This window comes from Pagrus pagrus (assembly GCF_965226575.1).
Source record: "Pagrus pagrus genome assembly, chromosome: 1".
Classification (NCBI taxonomy): Eukaryota; Metazoa; Chordata; class Actinopteri; order Spariformes; family Sparidae; genus Pagrus; species Pagrus pagrus.
The window spans coordinates 3,623,461-3,644,890 of record NC_140185.1 but is presented as its reverse complement, the minus strand read 5'-3'; the positions used below and the strand labels follow the sequence as shown (position 1 = coordinate 3,644,890).

The following is a 21,430-nucleotide window of genomic DNA, read 5'->3' as shown; positions in this document are numbered from 1 at the left end:
AATGACCAGTAAACTGATGTTTGGGTGTAAGATTGGTAGAGTGCCCCTTTGATTGGTTTTAAAATGTGGCACATTTGTTGGCATGGTGATGTACAGTACAAGAGCTTAACACCTTCCCCCATTTGATGAATCTGGTCCATTATAAACACACAAGAAAAATAAATAGAAAAAGGAGACACGGTTTTATGGTATTTCTTCTGCTTTTCATAGTTTTCATACTTGCATTTTAGCTGCTCTTTGAATAAACTGACACAAGGACAGTGACAGGGGCAATATGAGAGATGAATAAAGTGCCAGATCAGTAAGGGAGGTGACCGAGTTTCAAGTATCTCACATATAATCCCTGTAGTAGCAAACTGAAATATTTTTCCAATTTCTGTGTATTGATCCCACTGTGCACATCTCAGAGGGCACACAGATGTGAAAAGAGAGATAGTGAATTATTTTGGTTAACAACTCAGCTCTGAATCTTCTGTTTAAGGACGTTCTGCTGACAAAAAGAGTTTATAAAGCCCGTCTGTCTTTATCAAGTAACACAAACGGCGTTGGCCTGCTGCATGCAGTGTATGCACTAATGCATTTTTGATTGTGCTTTCACCCTGAGCACTGTGCATTTCACTCTAAGATAGTGTTATGTGGACATTTCAAGGACTTTTTGTTTATCACATTTTTTTTACCTTTATATCAATATTGAGAGAGAGAGAGAGAGGGATACAGAGACAGAGGGAGAAAGCCTTAATCTCAGCAAGCCAGATTTAACTAGTGCCTTCTTTGTGCATCCTTATTGCATTCCACATTTGTTCTTGAAATGGGATTTAGAATGTCAAGGAGGGTGTAAGTAATGCTATAAGTAGAATATTTTCATAATCCCCGAGACTGAGAATCAATGAGACTGTTTACTCCAAAGCTCCACATGGAAAAATAAAATCCTGGAAATGGTTTCTGTTACATATCCTCTGCACGCACAAACTCAACACTAGTCTACACCTCAGGATGATCTCAAAGTCATTAATCCTTGATATTACATTTTGTTGAAACGTCAAACTAGCATTTTTGGTGAATTTGTTCAATGCTGAACTGCGGGTTAAAAGCATGTGAGTGTTTCTGATTCTGCAATGGCTGACACCTGTGCTCTCCTGCTTTCAATTCAAGTCCGTCTGTTACAACCAGGGCATAATAAATCAATACACTCTCCAGCTAACAGCCCTTTAATGACAGTGTAGCCAATTAAAAATCCTCAATGAAGTGACCACCCCTCGAGGAAAGGTTGTTGATAGGGTTCCAACGTTAAATGTACGTCAGCAGTGAAGGGTGAGTGAAGGGTCGGACAAGGACAGTGTGTCAGTGTTGTTCAACGGTTGTATGTGAGTGGAAACCCATCGAACATGTTAACGCATATTACACTGCATCATCCAGATGTTGGGGTGTCATGATTCTCCAAGGCCACGATTCAGTTTGTCTTTCCATTGTTGAGTCATGATTTAATTGGATTTGATTTTCCATTTAAGCATTTTTTTTTCAGCAATGACAGCTATGTCATTAGACTGTCACATCTAGATTTGTAAAGATCAACAGATGGTTTTATCGCTGACAAATGTAATTTATATACATTTTCAATCTACTCTTTAAGAATACAGGGGTATTTTACAACAGCAGCTTGATTTTATTCAAAAATGAAGAATCTCAGCGTTCAACAAAAATACCACCCTTTTGGTGTTTCAACAATAAACAAAGGTTAATTCAGTTACAAGTTTCAGTTTCTCAAATCTGTCCTGAGGGAATCCACTTCCCAAACAAACCAATACAGAGTCTTTGGTACTGCCTTTGAGGTCAATGATCACACTGAAAGTTAATTTAGATCGATTTCCGACTGAGAAGGAAAAACTTGACACCCCTACTGAGATGTGCCAATCACAAGTCCAGCAACTTATTCCCACTGTTTTAAGCAGCCTCTCGATGTGAAAGCAGACAGGGACAAAGACATAAGACCTATAATGCCTTTTGTTTTTTTATCAGCCCTGCATATATGACCTACAGTATGCAAGAGTGTATGTTGTATATTACTTATTGCACTACAGGATGTACCAACCGTCTCAGGAGGGACTAAATGACACGAGGTTAAACAAACTGTAACTGCTCGACTGTCTGTTGAAAATAAATGAATTGGGGGGGAAAAAAAGGATTTTTTTGTAGTTGCTTTTTTCCTGTTATACCAAACTTTTACCTCAAACCATGACTTCTGTGTATTGTTGCACCCTTAGCTGTTGACAAAAACTAACCTTATTATTTTAAATTAAATTGAGAAAAAAACAGTTTTTAGTGTTAATCGCAATATAACATAACTGAGAGCAGTTTCTTTCAATATTGATTTCCATTATTCATCTTAAACACACATTTTCTAGTCTACGTTTTGTGAAAGGATTCATTTCCCTTGCACAAATATTGAAATGTGGGTGCCAGCTGTTCTCCACTATACCGTCTCTATGTTTGGTGCTGATTAATTTACCTTAGCCCTGTTTTCAAAATGAGGAGCAAATCCTTTTATCTACTTATATGAGGCTTGACTCTCCCCTCCATCCTTTCCTTTCCTCCTTTCTCATCTCTACTCTTCTCTCGTCTTTGGAGTGCACCCTCTGGCCTCCCCCTCTGCTTCTATTTCAATATCTGTGAAATCATAAAAATCCTTCAGCCATGTCCCATTTCTCTAAAGCAAATTTAATTCTGAGCAGACAGCCGATGTGCTGTACATCAGGTAATGATGGATGCTGCTCAACATGTGAAGAGAATGTGCTGGCTGGGCGAAACCTCTCGATTAATTATTTTGCCAGCATAAGGAATGGAAACAGGCTTTTCTCTGTATGCGCCAGGGACAACTGAGATCCCATGAGTCAGGAGAGAGGGATTAATAAATGGGTGTAATCTTTTGCTAAGGAAACATCTTTAACTGAGAGTGTGACAGTCCTTTGAAACACTGCAAACAACTAGAGTATACAGTAATCAGCACTCATTAATTTTCTATGACTGGAGACAAGTGTGCAAATAATGACCATATTCTCCAATACTCCCTCCTCAGCATTACTAGGTTGGGCACAGTTTTATGTTTTAGCAGCACCGATCAGCCATAACATTATAACTACTGACAGAGGAGTTGAAGAACATTGATTATCTTTTAACAATAGCACCTGTCAGTGGGTGGGATATTTTAGGCAGCAAGTGAACATTTTGTACTTGAAGTTGATGTGCTGGAAGGAGGTAAAATGGGCAAGCGAAAGGTTTGGAGCAACTTTGACAAGGGTAAGATTATAATGGATAAACAACTGGGTCAGCTCATCTTCAAAACTGCAGTTCTTGTTGGGTGTTCCCAGTCTGCAATGGTGATACTTTGACATGTACCACCTACATAAACATTGTTGCAGACCAAGAACACCCCCTCATGGAAATGGTATGCCCTAATGGCTTTGGCCTCTTTCAGCAGGATAACACCCCCTGCCATCCTGCAGAAATTATTCAGGAATGGTTTGAGGAACACTACAACAAGTTCAAGGTGTTGACCTGGCCTCCAAATTCCCCACATTTCAATCCAGTCGAGCATCTGTGAGATGTGCTGGACAAACAAGTCCAATCCATGGAGACCTACACCTACAGGACTTGAATCTGGATTACAGGACCTGCTGCTTACATCTTGGTGCCAGATTCCACAGCACACCTTCAGAGCTCTTGTGGAGTCCATGCCTCGACGGGTCAAAGCTGCTTTGGCGGCAAAAGGGGGACCTACCAACATCAGGCAGGTGGTTATAATGTAATGGTTGATCGGTGTAAGTCCAACATTTTGCTGTAATAGCATGAATGTCACAAGCCATCAATCAGAAGGACAGCTGTGATCTTTGTGACAGCTGTAAACTGGTTAAAGTGTGCTTGCGAGGCCATCCGCAAGGGGGTCAAGCACTTTGGTATTAATGTCAAAACTGGTAAAACTGGATGGGGCATTTTAACAGCCCAAAGCTAAACTGGAAATTCAAAACAAGGACTGTCTTCTGTGAACCTGGGAGTAAAAGGAGTTACGTCAGTCTGTATGAGGAGAAATGTCAGGCTTCCACTTGGTTTTTACACCACTGTGTAATGTTCAGAACTGAACATTAACTAAATTTCCATTAACACAATTGTGCATACATATCAGGGATTTTCCTGTATATTAATTTTGGAGGCGGCCACCACCACAGATTTCCAGGCCACCACCATTTAAAATGGTCATGTTGGGAAAATGTACACAATAATCATTCCACATCTTCATCACAGTTTTTTTTTTTAAACATGCAATGACAGCAGTTTTCCATCGCGGTGCTGTCGCGGACCCTGACTATGTCCACATCCCAGAATGGAAGCAGAGGAAGAAAATAAACTTAAAAATTCCTCAAAGAAATTTCCTCCAGTGGTCTGAGGAGCTTTCAGAGTTGGGTGGTGTCCTGATATTTGAGTGGGTGCAGTGGTGGACTGGCCATCTGGCCGCCGCATTGTTGAACCGGTCAAATGATATCGCTTACACTGGACTGTCATGCCTTTTCACAGGCCCTAGTGCTTTATACATCACTTTCCCTGGCTGTACTTACAGTTGGTTTTGAGTAACAACCTTTTTTGATCAATTCATATTTTGCCTTAGGCTATGGGAATATCCAAAAACTGATTTATTACAAAAAAAATATGTATTGGCTTAGGCTATCCACCATTTATTCAATGTGGTTGTTGTCTCCCCAAAAGTTGCAAAGGATGGCTTGCTAGGAAATTCGTTTGACCAATGGCCTGGCCTGCCCCCTGTTGCGTTAACAATCTAGACATGCATCAACAACAGCGAGATCAGATGAAAATGTGAAAAAGAAAAAGGAGGAGCTGAAAAGCTTAGAGAGAAAAGGAAGTAGGCATTGGAGGCTCCAGTTTCCAAATACAAAAAAATCCACGAACTGTTTGGCCATCATATTCCTCAAGTGGTAAGCAGTGTTGATTTGGAGGAGCACACAGAAGCAGTAGTATTAACAATTAATTAATTATAGGCTATGGCAGCTAATGTGTTTGGTTAAAATTTGCTTGAGCTTACAAAACGGTAGTTGGTAGTTTAATATTATGGTAATGTTGGTATTAGCGTACTATTTTAATGCATATTGATGTGTTTTACCTTTTCAGTCCCTCCTGAAATGTGTCCTGGAATACAGGTAGGCTTTCCAAACTTTCCATTCCAAAATCCCAACTTGTGGTTCAGAATCACCTGTCATTACTAGACTAGCAACCAACAAGTATTACATTGCTGAAGCTAGTGGGCTATGCTGTGTCCTTTAGAGTCTGTAAGCCTATGTATTTCAAAAAGGCTATGTATGAATAAATCCAAATAATGCAATGATCTTATTGAAAATCTAAATTGTCCTAAAGTCACATTTCTTTTACACATTCATTCACGTAAATATAACAACAAAAATATAATAATAATAATAATTATAATAATAATACATTATGGTTCTACATTAAATGTTGTATGTTGTAGGTCTGTATTGTGTACCTCTGTAGTCTGCCCATATCACGCTATCATGATGGTTGGTCATTTTCAAAACATTTTTCATGCCAATTAACCAAGCAAAAAATCTGATACCTCTACCACCACCACCCTATTTGGTGCCAGGAAAAACCCTGCATATCTGGTCTCCACTGGATCCACTCAAAAGTGCTGTTGAAAGTGCAACTAAAAAATGAATTATACCGATGAAGAATTGGTGGACTGTATTAAAACCAGAAAGTGATGGAAGTTAGTCAAATGACAAAACCTGTTTGGTTGTATATTATATAACTAGAGAAGAATGTTGTCAGTAAACCAGACATAAAGACATTTTTGGTTAAACTGTTACTTTATGTAGGTCAAGTTATGACAACTCAGCTATCTCATTTGCAGCTAGATATGGAAATTCATTCACATGATAACACGGAACCAATGTACTAGTACAATAGAACATAGCATCACTCAACAGATGTGAAGAACTGTATCTGTGAAACAGAAAGATCCTTGGACAAGAGACTCAGTGAACACCAAAAACAGACAACACCAGCTGCCAGGAGTCAGTGGATAGCCGAAGAAGGATTGAGGATGTTACATGTCACACCAGAGACCATTTTTGAGCAAAGACAAAGATAGGGGTGTGTGTGTCTGTACAAACCTGCCAGACGCAAAGACCCTGAGTTGTAGATGGCCTCGTCTCGCAGCTCCCTCACGTGCACGGTGACAGTGGAAACAGCATCTGGCCAAACTCCATCGGACACACGGACCTGGAACTGATAGGTGTCGGGTGGAGCGTTCTCCTTGATGATCAGGAAACCTGTCCGCTTGTTCAGGATAAAGTAACTGGCAAAGAACAGACACAGTTTTAAACGGGTTAGATGAAAACATTGTAATGTCTCTATTCTAATTCACACAAGCTAAGCCCTGTACAGCGATGAATAAGTTTAACCTTTCACCTAGTTTGGGAGAGGGGCGGCGCCTGGGTAAGAGGCTACAGACTGCTCAGCTGTGTGACTGTTTTTGTGTTGATATCAATAGTACATGGGTTTGGATGTACCTGCAATATCAGCCAGAGAGTGGAAGTAATGTACAGGCAAGCAGAGCAGAGTACAGCACAGTTCAACTCTGTGCATAAAGATCCCAAGGTAGATTGAAAGCTTCAGAATTTTGCATCTGTGTCCGACAGCAGTGTGAATTAGCCATAAGGAATCATCCCCTTCAGCCATGCGTTTTACTCGGTGCTTGATTCCGTGTTTTAGTGTTTACTCTGTTTTTCTGCTGTAAACCAATTGCCTTCTGGGACAATAATGGAAAGTGAAGAGAGACAACGCATTAGGAAAAGAGAGGCAGGGGGGAAAATGAGACCCACTAATAGGCAGAAAGACATGCGAGGAAGCAAATTTACTTGGTCCTTGTCTCTATGCACCCCATGTACAGTAAATGAGCTCATTCAAGTTTAATTACAAAGGAAATCCAAGACAGAACCTTGGCAAATCAAATAATAAAGCACTTGTAGAGACAAGGGTCACATGAAATCAATTTACAGCATATGCTGTGGTGCGAAGGTTATATCTGAGGTCTAGCATGTAATTCCAGATTTCATTGATCGACAATTTTACATCTCTAGTAGATCTACCAATACTTTCCCAATTTACGCATACTTTCCTTCATTATTGGCAATGATATCTAAATCAAAATACATATTTCCTTTCTGCACTGTTTGTTTCACTAAACGATAGATACAACTACAATACAACCACTTGATTTGATGCACTGAAACGGAAATATATAAAGCAGACCTGAATGAGCTATGACAGGCTCAGTTTTGTGTAAAGCCAGTACAGTACAAAGCAGTGAGAAGACAATGTGTTCTGAACTCGACTCAGGTTTGAAACATCAAGAGACGAGAGCTGTCATGAAATGTTAATGGCCCGTATTACACCCGGTCCTCTATATAGGCTGAGTTTTGACTATCAGAGAGTTTGGAAGATAACTGAGGTGTGGGGTGCTGGAATGTCACTTTGATTTCTGTGTGTGTGTGTGTGGGTGTGTGCGGGTGTGTGAAAGTGAAAAATGTATCTGCTCATTGTCACATTTGATAGAGGGAAGTCTCAAGGAGCGAGATTTTACAGAACAGACCAGAACCTCCACATCCAACGACAAGAAACCACAGACACAATAAAAAGGAATAACATTGGAAGGAGGGATGAATTAGCCATTACATAGCAATCAAGCTGAGGAGGAAAACTGGAAAGGATTGTGACTAGGTCAAACCAAGTATATGGCTGTTACACAGATAGTCAGAGGTAGTGTCTGTGATGTAGAGTCCTGGATATCAAATGTTAATCTGCAATTTCATGTAGTGCTTACAGTAAAATTTGTTCTTGTTCCATCTTGGTTACTGAAGTAACACGTGACCTGTCATGATTAAGCATCGTTTGAGTCAAACATTTTTTACACATAACCAGTAATTTCAATTCTTAAGATGTTTGATTTGAAAGAGATGTTACTGTAATAAAGCAAATGACACTTCTAGTAAATAGTTGAGTTTATTGTTACAGCCCTAGTGTGGAGTGGCTCGTTTGTGTTGTGCTTTCACTTAGGTGTCGCCCTCGTTCTCCCCCTCCTTGCACATGTGTGGAGGTCCACACCTGATCCTACTTGCCACTTAGGCCAGTTGATATAAAGTGCTGCTGGTGCCAGTGGGCTGAGTGACTGAGCTACAGACTGCACATTTTCTTTTGCTGATTAATCTTCCTTTGTTGACCAGTGTTACTTTTTTTAAATAAACTATTTTCTAGCTTAACAACCACATCCAGTTTATTTTCCCTCCATTACGCTCTGTTTTATTTTACTATGTTACGCCCCTCATCCCCTGGCCTTATGGGGACGTAACATTATTAATAAATCAGCCAGTATAGAATACAGTTTACACAGAGTTAAAGATATGAGCATGACATATGACTTAAAGCAGCATTATGTAACTTTTTACCTTACAATAATAGCTTCAAAATCATTTCTAGGGTACATTGTCTTGTAATAGGGTGACTGGTGTCTATGTCACAGCCACTCTGCCTCCCTATCACTTGTTTGTGCACTATGTACCTTCAGTGAGAGGGTAGGATAATAAATACGTACCTCGTAGGGTGATTAATAATGATCTATATTACTGATAATGTTCCAGTTGAGCCTAATGAAAAAACCTTCCCGTCCTGTCAGCTATGCCACACATCTCAGCGTTCTTAGGCACATCTCTCTCAAGGTGGAGAGCAAACATGCTCATCACAGGTTGTTGGGGGTAACAGTGACATATGTGTCTCCAAATTAACATGCTGGAACTGCTCACTGTGTGGAAGGTGATTCAAAATGTCAAGTGTCATCACATTTCATTTGTGCATACAACAACATACAATAAATCACCAAGGGAATAAAGTTATCATTTAAGGAAAAGCTGATTAGGAGCCAACTGTCCAGGCTCAGCCCAATTTATACAAAATGTGAGACAGAGGTGGGGCATGTATTACGTGAGTATGGATTAAAAGTCTTTTGTACTGTGCAAGTGCGATGAGCGATGTGCCCAATAACGATAGGCTTAGAGAGCCGTGTCTATAGCCATGGAGTTTGGAATTAAGATATGTAAAGTAACTAATTTCAGCACTTCTTCATTTAGCAAGAGGAACAGCAAAGGGGAACACTCCAAAACTTGACCAACTAATGGGGTCTGCCGGTCAGTCAGTCAGTCAGTCAGTCACTCCCTCACTCATGACAGTCTTCTCATGACAAACTTTTGGTTTCAAAAAGCTGGCAAAGATTTACTATGGGCCAGCCAATAAGATGATAAAAACAATATAATAAAGACTATAGAATTATCAGTCTGATTTAATGAGGAGGTTTTAGCTTAAACAACAGTAACGTAGTAACTGTTATACGTGGAGAAGTGTTTGTCAGCCTGTCGGTCCTACCGACTCTTCGTCACATTTCTGCCTGAAAAACAGCATCTGTCCCCGGCAAAAAACTCACCAACTGTTTGTCGCAGTGATTTTTCAGTGAACTTTCCCCCCAGAAAACAGCCTCTCTCCCCGAGTGACATAGTCAGACAGCGTCCTGTTGACTGATGGCGATTATGTAATTATGTAATTTAGAGAAGAACGTAACTTTGTCACTTTCCAGGATGTTTCGTGGGTCAGGATCTCAATCACAACACATTATAACAGCATCATATGATGATAAACAGTCAGCAGGTACATGTTTAGATTAACAGGAGGACACCGGGGAAACACCTTGAAAAAAACACACGTCATCACCATGACGCGTATTGTCACGCCGCTTTTGGAGCTGCAGTGCCAGTTTACTGTGTGAATTATACTCTGGTTCGTCTTTTACGCCGGAGCTGCTCGGCTCTGTGTGAACAACCAACGGCGGAGAATTGGCGAACCGCCGCTGTGGCGATAATACGGCGTCTCTGTGTGAAAAGGGCGTGCATTGTTGTTTTGGAGATGCGTCCTTATTGCACAATTTATTAATTGCCTCGTCAGTATTTACCGCCTCTCCCTTTTCGTTTTCTCGGAACCGAAATACTGCCACTAAATAAATTATATTTACTATTTAATCCTTATCTCCTATATAAGTGCATTGTATTTTTTTTAATGCCGGTATTGAACCGGTACCGTTGCTATTTTTAAGACCCCGCGGTATACCTTATTACCGTATTACCGCCCAACCCTACTACAGACCTGTAAAGATTTGTGACTTGAAAAGTGTTTATGACAGATTTCTGATTAGAAAACACTCACAAACAAAACACATTTGGATAATATCAGCAATTTTATGGCAACCGCGTTTGAATGGCCTTCAACTAAGTGTGTGTTTTAAGCTGATAAAATTGTTGTATGTTTGCTTGAGTAATTAGAGAAGGGTCACATTATTTACCTCGGTACATGTCCTTCAAAAACGTACGTCTTGTTGTCCCAGTCATCAGGGTCAGGAGAGTAGACCTTTCCAAGCACCGTAGTGGGCATGCGGCCTATGACAGAAGAAAAAATTGCATATCAGTTCACCCTTTTCAATGCCCCTTAACACTATGCATTTCAGTTTTGAGAGGAAAGATATTGCTCTGCTATGGCCTACGATGTATAGAAGCTTCTATTGTAAGAATAGGCGTTGCCTCTCTGCATGTGTATCTCAAGTGTGTGTTGCATGTGTTATGCATTACCATTAATACCATACATCAAGAGCAAGAACCTTAAAGTCATGACGATGCATATCATAGTGTGTGTATATGTGTGTATATATATAAATCAAATAAAGGTGAATGTACAGTAATTGTCTCTGGCATCATTCATAATTTCCTTTCAGCAGTAAGTGACATTGTAGGTGGTTGGCACACAGAGAAGGAAAGGCATAACAGAAAGTGTTAGTACCCTTCAAAATGTAAAGGCGGATCTTGACATGTTGAATGATTGAAAAATGTTGAAAAATGTTATGAGTCATGACTTTCAATGGTTATGTCTGATAATGCTATGACATTGTTCTAGTTAATTTGGGTATAAGAATATAAAAAAATCTATGTCCTTTTTTGTGACAAACAGAGACGTAACAATGCCTTTTGTTATTTGGTGAGGATGGATGGAAAAATGTGTTCATCTTTTTGAGTTGGCGAAATATAATACTTCTACCCGACTCACATTTAAGTAACAAAACAACGTGTTTTGAATTCAATACGATGCTGATATAATGACTTAACAGCTTTTGTGACAAAACATGAGGGTCACATTGTAGAGCACAGATACTATGCTGTTTCTTTGTTAGCCTTATACCAGACATGCAATAGGATGAAAAAGCAACCAATTGCCTTTGTGACCATGAGAAAAACTGGATGGGAGTATTTCTGACTAAACACAGATCATGCAGACAACGATGATGTGATGACATAGGCAGAGATGAAAAACAAATTAAAAATTGTGTATCTCTGTGTGTTAATTACTGCACACAAGTTCAAAAAGTGCTAGTAAAATAGATGAAGACAGTGACTTTTATTAATTCCATATCCGTACCCATGTAGTTCTGAGCCTTATCACTTTATTCATCTTTTTACTGTGTCTTTGAATGTAACTCCTAAAGACAGATGACCCTCTCACCTCGGTGACTATTGATGAAAATTTTCTTCTCCCCGGCCACATGTGCATGATCATTTTGGTCACCAATGGTCACTGTCAGGGTGCTGGTCACTGTTTTGGCTGGACGGCCACTGTCACTCATAATAATGGGAATGAGGAACTCTTTCTGCCGCTCACGGTCAAACGTCCTCAAAGCTGTTAGTGTCGCCGTGCCATTTAGGTTGTCCTGGAGGTAGAAATCATTGCTGTGGCGATACTCAGAGGGGACAGTGAAGTGGAAGGGTGGGCCATTCTCTGGAGAGTCCTGGTCCACAGCTCGGAGGAGGGTTGACGTTTGGTTCAACCTTACTACCTAAACAAGGAGGGAGAGCATGAGGGTTTGTGGCTTGCTCAGGTTGGATTTTTTTATCCATACCACCAATATAAAACAATTATCCTTTGCTTCTTTCAAACATCCTTCTTTTTACCAAACTATTGCATCAGCATGTTACATGTTATATTGAGATTAAACCCAGTCAAGCATACCTGTGGTCCAGCCACATTCTCAAAGACTATTGGTGAGTATGCCGCCTCAAACTCTGGTCCGTTATCATTTACATCTAGCAGAGGCAGCTGGACTGTGGCACTGCCTGTTAGAGGTGGAACTCCATGATCGGTTGCTATGACAACCAAGTGATGCTGAGGCATCCCCTCCCGATCAAGAGGTCGGGCCACAGACAGTACACCAGACTGGTCAATGGTGAACAGTCCATCAGGATCTGAGTCTTCAGACAGGCTATAAGTGATCTCTCGGTTCTGGCCTGAATCTGAATCACTGGCCACCAAACGTGCCACACTGGTTCCCATGGTGATGTCCTCAGGTAATGGGGCAAGAGACAGGAAGTGTGGAATGAAGACCGGAGCATGGTCGTTATAGTCCTCCACCTCCACCACACAGTGCAGAAGGCTAGAGAAGTCCAGGTCTTCAACCTGAAACAGGAACCACATACAGTCTCACATGTCATGAAAGTGCAACAAAAGCAGAATTAAATATAAAAACATCATATCTTATCAGCCAAAATAAGGCTGGGCTGCAATATATCCAAGACACCCTTCAGTAATTGTGATTGTAATTTTTGTCCAAACAATTTCTGATGACGATTACATAGTCAGCAAAAGAAAGGTGAAAAGAGCAACTTACCTAAATTGATCAAGCCACCTATTATCCACTGTTTTTGCTCTTTACCATATTTTGTTATAAAACATAACATTTTTATTTGTTTGCACAAAAATAAGTGTGCTGCAGCTGGTTTATATAACAGCAGTCAGTCGTGTCTGGTTATTTTCCCTCTCACTATCACCAATATGAAAAGTTAAAGTGGAACTTTAAAGTTCCTGTCTGTAAATGACATATGACACTTTCTGTTTGACTGGCTTTAAAGCATTCTCTTAACCTTGAAATTCTTCGTCTTGACTTTTGATTGATGGGCTGACTGGTTGCTTTGAGAGATTTATGAGTACTATAGAAAACAAATAACTCTGAGATCAGTGCTTAAGAATTTTTCCCTAACCTTTTCCATTTTTCCATCACTTTAAACAATTCTCAGAACTTCTAAGAAGTGAATGCACCCATACTTCAGAAGCCTACTAAAATCCATTTCATATATCCAACAATTCAAAATCAGGCACAACAGCACTGTTCATCATCTTGCTTCTGTCAGTCGTGTCTCTATTTCCCCTTCACACATGCTGCACACCCTTCGCTGAAGGTCCCTTCCACAAAAGTAAAATCAAACCCCATGAATTAGAGAAAGACACATGAAGCTGAATCAAATAATCTTCAATAGGACCAGCCTCTGTGGTCTAACAGGGCTTTTGGAACCACTTACACATACCTTCAGTGTGAGGTTGAACCTCTGCTCACTGTGGCGTTCATAGTCCAGACGTTTCTTAAGCCTCAGGGTGCCGCGCTGCTCCTGCTTGTGACTGACCATGTAGAACTTCTGCTCTTGGTCTCCAGCCACAACACTAAAGGTCAGCTGGGCATTTTCTCCAGTGTCTTTGTCCTCAGCAGCGAGCTCCAGGACCTTAGAACAAACAATACAATGTGGTAAAAATATATAGGCTTCATATCCTTGGGGATATATATGGGTTTCTTGCATTTCTGATATATTAATTTAAATCTCTCTGGTAGTAGTGTATTTTTGAGAATAGCAAAGTGGCAGAATTTGAAATGGTGCGGACAATTTGGTTTCTGGATGCTAACAGTTTCCATAAAGACACTATTCTGCTACAAATGACACACAATTCTAATATTTTACAAGTTCTAAATGGGAATCTGCGGACAAAAAGGTGTTCTAAATATATAGGACACACATACATGGCAGATGATTTGTCCTTTCAGATTAAATGTAAACATTTTCTTTATTATAATATGGAGCAGCAAAACCAGAGTTGTGTTTTTTTTTCTTTGTTTGCTTTGTTTTCTGATTTGTGAGCTTCAATGTGTCCTGTACTGAGCAAGAAAATACCATAATATTGTAGCATTGCATATGCCAGTAGATGCTCTTCTATGGGAAAAGGGCCAACACAATGATAATTAAGCTTGTTTCTTAAACAGGTGCCTTCAAGCCATTATTGACATAAAATAAGGTCATAAAAAATGGTGCCTCATAAACAGGGGACACTCTGACCCACCTCTGCATTAGGCTCTGCATTCTCAGAGATCCTTGCCATGCAGGAGTGATCGGTGAATCTTGGAGCATGGTCGTTCATATCCTTGATTTGAATGGTAGCGGTTCCCGTTCCTGTCATCCCTCCCCCGTCTCTGGCCTCTACAACCAGGAGGTAGGACTCAACCTGCTCTCTGTCCAGACCGCTCATGGCTACACTGATGGTCCCTGTGGTGGGGTTGATAGTGAACATTTCTGAGAAGGTAGGTACTCCTCCGACCCCGATGTTGGTGGCGTCTAAACTACCTATAATCCTGTAAGAGAGCACAGCATTCTGCCCGACCGCAGAGTCATCCAGATCAGTGGCAGTCATCTCCATCACAGATGTCCCAACCAATGAGTTCTCCGCTACGTCTCCGTGGCAGCTGGGGGCGCAGGTGAAAACAGGTGCATTGTCATTGATGTCCCACACATTGATGATGACGTCGGTGAAACCTGTCAGACCTTCGCCACCCTCATCTGTGGCCAAGACAACGAAACGCCACACGGCACGCTCTTCGCGGTCCAATGTCCGCTGGGCGTAGATCTTGCCTGTGACCTCATCAATTATGAACTCACTCTCAGCACCCTGGCCATGGAGGGAGTAACGCAGGGCCTCCTGGTCAGCATCCTTATCTGGGTCAGATGCTGTTACCTACAACATCAAAGGTACAGCGAGACAGAGAGAGTGATGACAGTATAGTCACTTTTTTACACTATTTAATTATTGAAATGCTGCTGACTTGGAGTGATATCTTGACTGGAAGCACTTCACAACAGCTCTGTGTAGTTATGAACTCTCCGGTAGGTAAATCTGGCATCCTTCCTCAACTCCATCCCCCACCTCTCCTGCCTCTCTTCCTCTGTCTGCTCCTTCTCACACTGATCCTCAACACATCAGCAGCAATTACACCCAGGGCAGGCCAGAGATGTTTCAATTCACAACGTTAATTGCAGTGTGATGTAGAGCCAAAATGAACTCATGTTCTGTTAGAAGAGTAAGACATGTCTTCTTACATATGTAGAGAGGGAAGAGAGCACCAGGCTTACTATTTAAAAAACACCGTATATAGTTGAAAAGTGAGTGAGTGTTTTCTCTCACGTGATAGCTACACTGTTAATAATGGTGAGACAATATTCAAAGTGAGTTATTACTCTAGAACTGCATGAAACTAAATGTATTTGCATATTACCAGTTACACAAGTTAAAATAAGTTAAAATTTACCAGAATGATTACATATGAAATACATACACTAGCTTCAGAGTTAAAGCCTGAATGATTCCACAATGAACCATACAGTATGTGCCATGGCTGCACAGTAATTACTGGATAAAAACTAAAATCAAATTCAAAAAATGAAATCCCCCATCCCAAAAAATAACTGACTTACCAAATTAAATAATTAACTAAATACTAAATAATGGTGGCAACAATCTCAAATAGATTCCAGCCGACTTCCAAAGAAGCTTTGAAAGCATGGCAGGAAAATACATTACAAACATACAAACATTTAAATGTACAATAAAAATGTATATTTTGATATTTTGTGTTGCCTGTGCAGTTCATCATTCAGAATGCCCCATTCTCATTTGTTACTGTTGCTATACCTGTCAAACTTTCCATTCTCACAAATGGAAGATTTAGCACTCAGAATTGTTTGCACTATAGCTGTGTCCAAATTCAGGGGCTGCATCCTTCGAAGGGCGCATTTGAAGGCCAATTGCGTCACAACGCTGTGCAAAGGCTGTCCAAATTTGAAGGCTCCTTCAAATGCAGCCCACAAATGCAGCCTTCTTTTCCCTCTTTTCGGAGGACGCACCGTTACTATCCTTTGCGGCCTCCCATATCCCAAGATCCTTTGCGCGCCACTGCTCAGTCCCGAAAAAGAAGAGGGAAAGCAAGAAAAATGGCACAGACTTGACATTTAAATGTGAGTATTGGGATTATACTCGGTTTTTACTAATTTGAACATCCAACACCAGATATGTTAAACTTCAGGGGACTTGGAAAACCTCCAAATTTTAACTTTCAGATAAAATATGTGACGCTGGTAATGCATTAGCATACGGCATAAATTAGCATTATGCCGTTGGAAGTAAAGCCTTAAAAGCCTTCACTTTCAAAATGTTAGACGTTCAGAAAACCATAAAATCCATTCAGTCAACTATCTTTCGCGGTCCTGGGTGGCAGAAATCGTGACGTAAGGGTAAGGGCGGGAACATCTGGTGACGCAACCAGGAAATACTCCGAAGGCTAGACCGTCCAATTTAACAACGGTTGGCGCAGCCTTCGAAGGTCTCTCCAAAGGACCCGGCCTTCGGAGGCCGCAAAGGCCAGGTCTTTTGAAGGACGCAGCCCCTGAATTTGGACACAGCATATGATAAATATGGGTAATTGATTTCAGACAAGCATAATAAGGATTTAAGTTGGTTTTGTAAGAAAGACAATGTTCTATTTATGCTTTAGTGAATGAAACAGATCATTCAAAAACTCTCACACACTCTTATCAAGCAGTTAATAATGAGAGGACTATACCTGCAACACAAACACCGGTGAGCCATCCAGTTCCTCTGTGACGCTGCCATAGTACTCATTAACGGTAAACACTGGAGCCTCGTCATTCTTGTTGACAACGTTTACCGTTACTGTTGTATAATCCTCCCACTTCCCATCTGAAGCCAGGACATGAAGCTTGTACCTGAGCAAAAGTTTCAGCTTTATCAGAGGCTTTTACAAAATAGCAACAGATTAGTTCTAAAGGAGCTCTGTACAAAACACTTACTTGAAATGTTCTAAAAGCAGCATTCTGATATTTTTAAATCTGGGCCATACATTTACATGTTTGGTGTGTTATGATTAATACTGAAAATAAGTTTTGGAATCAGTGGGAAGAACTGGAGAAAGGAGTTTGGAGTTTACTTAAAGGAACTACCAGGAAGAATGTATTTCCAAAGTCATGGCTGAATATTTGACTGCTTTTGACAATCTAGATGAGGCAACAACAAACAAACCAAAAAAAAAAAAAGATATCTCTATCCAACATCAGCCTGTAAATGGCAAAAACAAGCACTTTTAGTGGATGTTACTTTGACTGTCAGAGTTGCCTAAAGGGAATATGTTGCGGCTGCCAGCTGATGCGATCTGCGGGCCTGATTCCAAAGCTCTTGAACTCTTTTACACACCAAGACATGTATATATTGGGCCCAGTTTTAAAATACCTGAATTCCCCTTCAAACACTTAAACAGGAAAAAAGGGAAAGGCCCTCTCTAAAGTTTTTAAAGTCTTATTTTTCAAGTCTGGGCTACTGCAGAAACATGGTGTGAAACATGATAGAGGACCCACTCTCTCTTTACTGGAGATAAGGCTCTTTCTTAGGTTACGAAAACACAACGATTCTTTGTTTCAGGTGATTATAAAGTGAACGTCTTACCTTTTGTTCTGTTCATAGTCCAGAGGCTGGGCAATAAAGATAGTGCCCACCTCTGGTTCCACATCAAACACCCCTCCTGTGTTCCCTGATGTGATCTGGTAACGCAGCTTAGCGTTTCCACCTGCAGAACGGGGAAATGGAAGCGTGACAGTTTGAACAAATGAACCATAGTTGCTGACACATCAGCGTATAGTAATTTAGTCTTGTTGGAGCCATGGCCATATTTGTACCAGATCCCCCATGGATTGGAAGTCCCCATCTGGTTCACTGCTTCTGTTCCTGCCAATCCACCAATCTGTCTCCCTTAACTGAGATAGATATTATCAACCCACTTTAGCGGTCAGTCTGGAATAGGATATAAAGTTTTTGATGCAATCTGACCGTATTAGTCTTTAAATAATAGGCAGTCTCTGTCTTTACAATAGGTGATTACCTGCTGCATTAGAAAAGGATCTTCATGGAAAGAATTCTATAAGTGAATGTCAGTTATTTTAAAGCCATGCATTATAAAAATGAAGCCAATAACAACAATGCATATTTGGTATCATTAATGCAAAAGGAGCATCCAAAAGACAAAAATTACTAACTGCAAGATCGCAACATTTTAGAAATGTTATTAAAACATCTTTTGCTGCTAAGACTGTCTGCAGGTTCTAAAAATCAACATTCAAAGTTGAAGCATTTGTTTTCCTTTTTAGCCATCAAAAGCTGACTAATCACATTTAAATGTTTGGTTTTTCTTAAAGGAATAGTGTGCGAAATAGTTATAGTGTGGAATAGTTCCTTTAAGGCTGAAAGATGTATTCAAAGCCAGTTACCTTGAGCAAATTACTGAAGTGAAAGTTAAGATGTATTGTAGGTCTTTTAAAATAAAAAAGAAAGAAAAAATAAAAAATGTTTTCAGGTAAAAATATATACAGCAAAAATACATACAACACATTTTCTGTTTGACACAAAGGGTCAACTCTGTGTAATGTAATGTAACTGTTATCAACATTATGTATTATTCAAACAGCAGAAAGTCAGCAAAGGTCTTCACGGTGGGTATCATCAAGGTCAATCATGGAAACACTACATTAACAGTTGTTTGTTGTTTTTTTCACTTTTTTCCCCCATCATCATACATGCATAGAAAACAGCACTGAACTCCCTTTTGAATTGAAGATGAACTGTGTCTACATGTCTGTGTTGTACAATAACATTGCTGTTGTCAGGTTTAGTCTTGAAGAACTCCTATAGTGTAGCCAAAGAATAAAGCAAGGACAGGTCATTGAGATCTGGTCTTTCATTGCAAGTAAGCGTTTGTAGGTAGGTAAGTGCTGTAGCTACAGTATAATGAGCTGACTGGCAGAGGAATGTGAATTAATTGGATGGTGTGCATATCGACACAGATATATAAAGTGTAAGGGAACCATTTATACAAAGATCAACTTCATCAAGGACGTTAAGCATTACACATTACTCATGGCATTACTGTACACACAATCTGTCTCCCAAAACTCAGTAAAATTACAAGAATGCTTAAATACAACAGAACATTGTGAAACTCCATTGAATAATTTATACTCCATTGTTCCAAGCCATCTAAAATCATATTGCTGTGAAAATCCCCCACCTCACATCTGCAAAAGTCTCTCCCTACCTCACATGATAATCTCTTTTCTTTTTAAGCTCTGCAAAGCATTTTTAATAAAGTCTATTAGATGCTGATCAACAAAATGTTCCCTCTCAATGCAATTACTGGTAAAGCCAAGGTCTGCATCTCAATCACCGCTGCATCTACCACCCCTCATGTTAATATGAAAGAGAAAGGGGAAACCTCTGAAGATGAGATGAGATTCACAGCTTATTAGCAAGATGAAAGTAAAGGCAGGAGAAAGGAGAATGCAGTAATCCACATCGTTTTGTACCGTCTGTGTGTTGGCATTTTAAATGAGACATTAGGGGATATAGGCAATTGCTTCCATTCTTCTCTCTCGCCCTCTTTCTCCCTTTGTTCTATTTGTCTCAATCTCTTAAGTATTTAGAAAAACTGCTGAGACCCAAAGGACAAAAGGAACAGCACAAGTGTTAACACAACTTTTAAAATAAACAAAGAGAAACTGAATGTTTTTTCCCAGTTGTACCAATTTCAAAGTGTTTTCATCTCCCTTGATACATTACTGACATCAAGACAACCAAGAGAGCAAGTACACACACAGACACACAGAGGGCTGACAGACGTCACAAATACCCAAGACCTCAGACACTAGAAAAGGTCTTTTGTGCTTTTTATCACTATTGCCCTCAAAACAAATGTTAATGATTGTGATAACATTTACAAAACATGAAAGTTTAATTTCAACATGTTGTGTCCGTGACCTATGACTTTTGAGGATTATAGCTTATTCACATGGAGAGAACAATCAATTCACCCAATACCAACAGAGCATTGCCTGAGAAGGACGGGACATTAAATGTTTTGTTATGTAATTACATCTGCATATGCAACATTGGACAGCACAATAAATAACCCCTCTACAGCCAATACAAACGATGTAATGCTTACTTTGACTCATTTCTTATCTTATGTATCCATGATAACACAAACATGCAATCAATTTCAAACTGGCTTTAGGGGAGGGGTTCCCAAAGGACAGGCCAGGGGAACCCCAAGATTTTCATCCAGTTTGAACTGCACATTTTGGCTATCAAACATATCAATCCATAAAAAAATGAGGATGTAAATGAAGACTTGGATTACATTTTCAGAATCCTTTCAGCCTGCGAAGCCTGTTTCCTATACCCTCTCCCCCGAACCCTCAGTTTCTGTTTCCTCCATCTCACTCAGTTGGTGGTAATATCCATATTCTGGACTCCAGCCAGTTTCTTAGACTCACACATATACAGTAAGTGAGTAAATAGGTGTCTTCTAATGATCTTGATAATGAGCTGAAAAGATGCTTTTTTCTGCGGGTAATTTTGACCACTTCTGGACAGAAAATTAGATACTGAGACATTTATGAGTCTGCATACTGATCGGCTGTGGCTTTTAGGGATTCCCAAAAACTTCTTCACAGGCATAATTTGTTTGGACCTTTTGTTAAGCACAAACAAGAGCATCAGTGAATTGTGTGGGCACCCTTTTCAATCCAACACTTTCAGTATTTTTTTAATTTTTTTTAAATAATATTCACTTTTTCCTTTTAAAGAAAGAAAATGTGTACACTTTGGGGCCCTGAACATTTTAAGAAATCAAGCCACCACAAAAAGACCTTGTTGCAGCCATTACATTTCTGCCATTCCATACATAACTCTGTTTTTTGCAGCACATTGATGGGTGGGGTTAATTAAGGCAGCCAGGGGCACTGGTCTCCAAGTTGTATGTGACCAGCAATCACTCCCTGTATGCTCTTTCTCTCTCATTCTCATACCTCCAGCGCCTTGGTCCTGTTTAGTTTAGGCCAAGTAGTTTCGGTTTCGCACGTTTCAACACTTTGCACCCATCACACTCATGCATCTATCTGCTGACACACTGATACCTATAACCCAGATATCTCACAACCTCATTATGCTGTGGCATTCTGTCTACCCTTTGGCTGAAATGATGACTAACAAAATCAGTCATCACAGGTAACAAAAGAAGCCTTATAGATGTAAGCTATTGAGACCTACC

The 21,430-nt window shown here is 40.1% G+C and overlaps 1 protein-coding gene across 1 annotated transcript in view; it reads right to left on the bottom strand.

Moving 5' to 3' along the window:
* The window catches only part of LOC311257956 (neural-cadherin), a 316,443-nt gene that overhangs the window by 126,093 nt on the left and 168,920 nt on the right, over positions 1-21,430 (bottom strand). Inside the window, exons 17-24 of the mRNA XM_084353949.1 lie at positions 17,776-17,896; positions 16,880-17,042; positions 14,329-14,997; positions 13,527-13,718; positions 12,178-12,621; positions 11,674-12,004; positions 10,466-10,559; positions 6,195-6,379 (exon numbers count right to left, since the gene is read on the bottom strand). Of these exons, the coding sequence (XP_084210075.1) occupies positions 6,195-6,379; positions 10,466-10,559; positions 11,674-12,004; positions 12,178-12,621; positions 13,527-13,718; positions 14,329-14,997; positions 16,880-17,042; positions 17,776-17,896 (2,199 nt within the window). The remainder of the gene's footprint in view (positions 1-6,194; positions 6,380-10,465; positions 10,560-11,673; positions 12,005-12,177; positions 12,622-13,526; positions 13,719-14,328; positions 14,998-16,879; positions 17,043-17,775; positions 17,897-21,430) is intronic.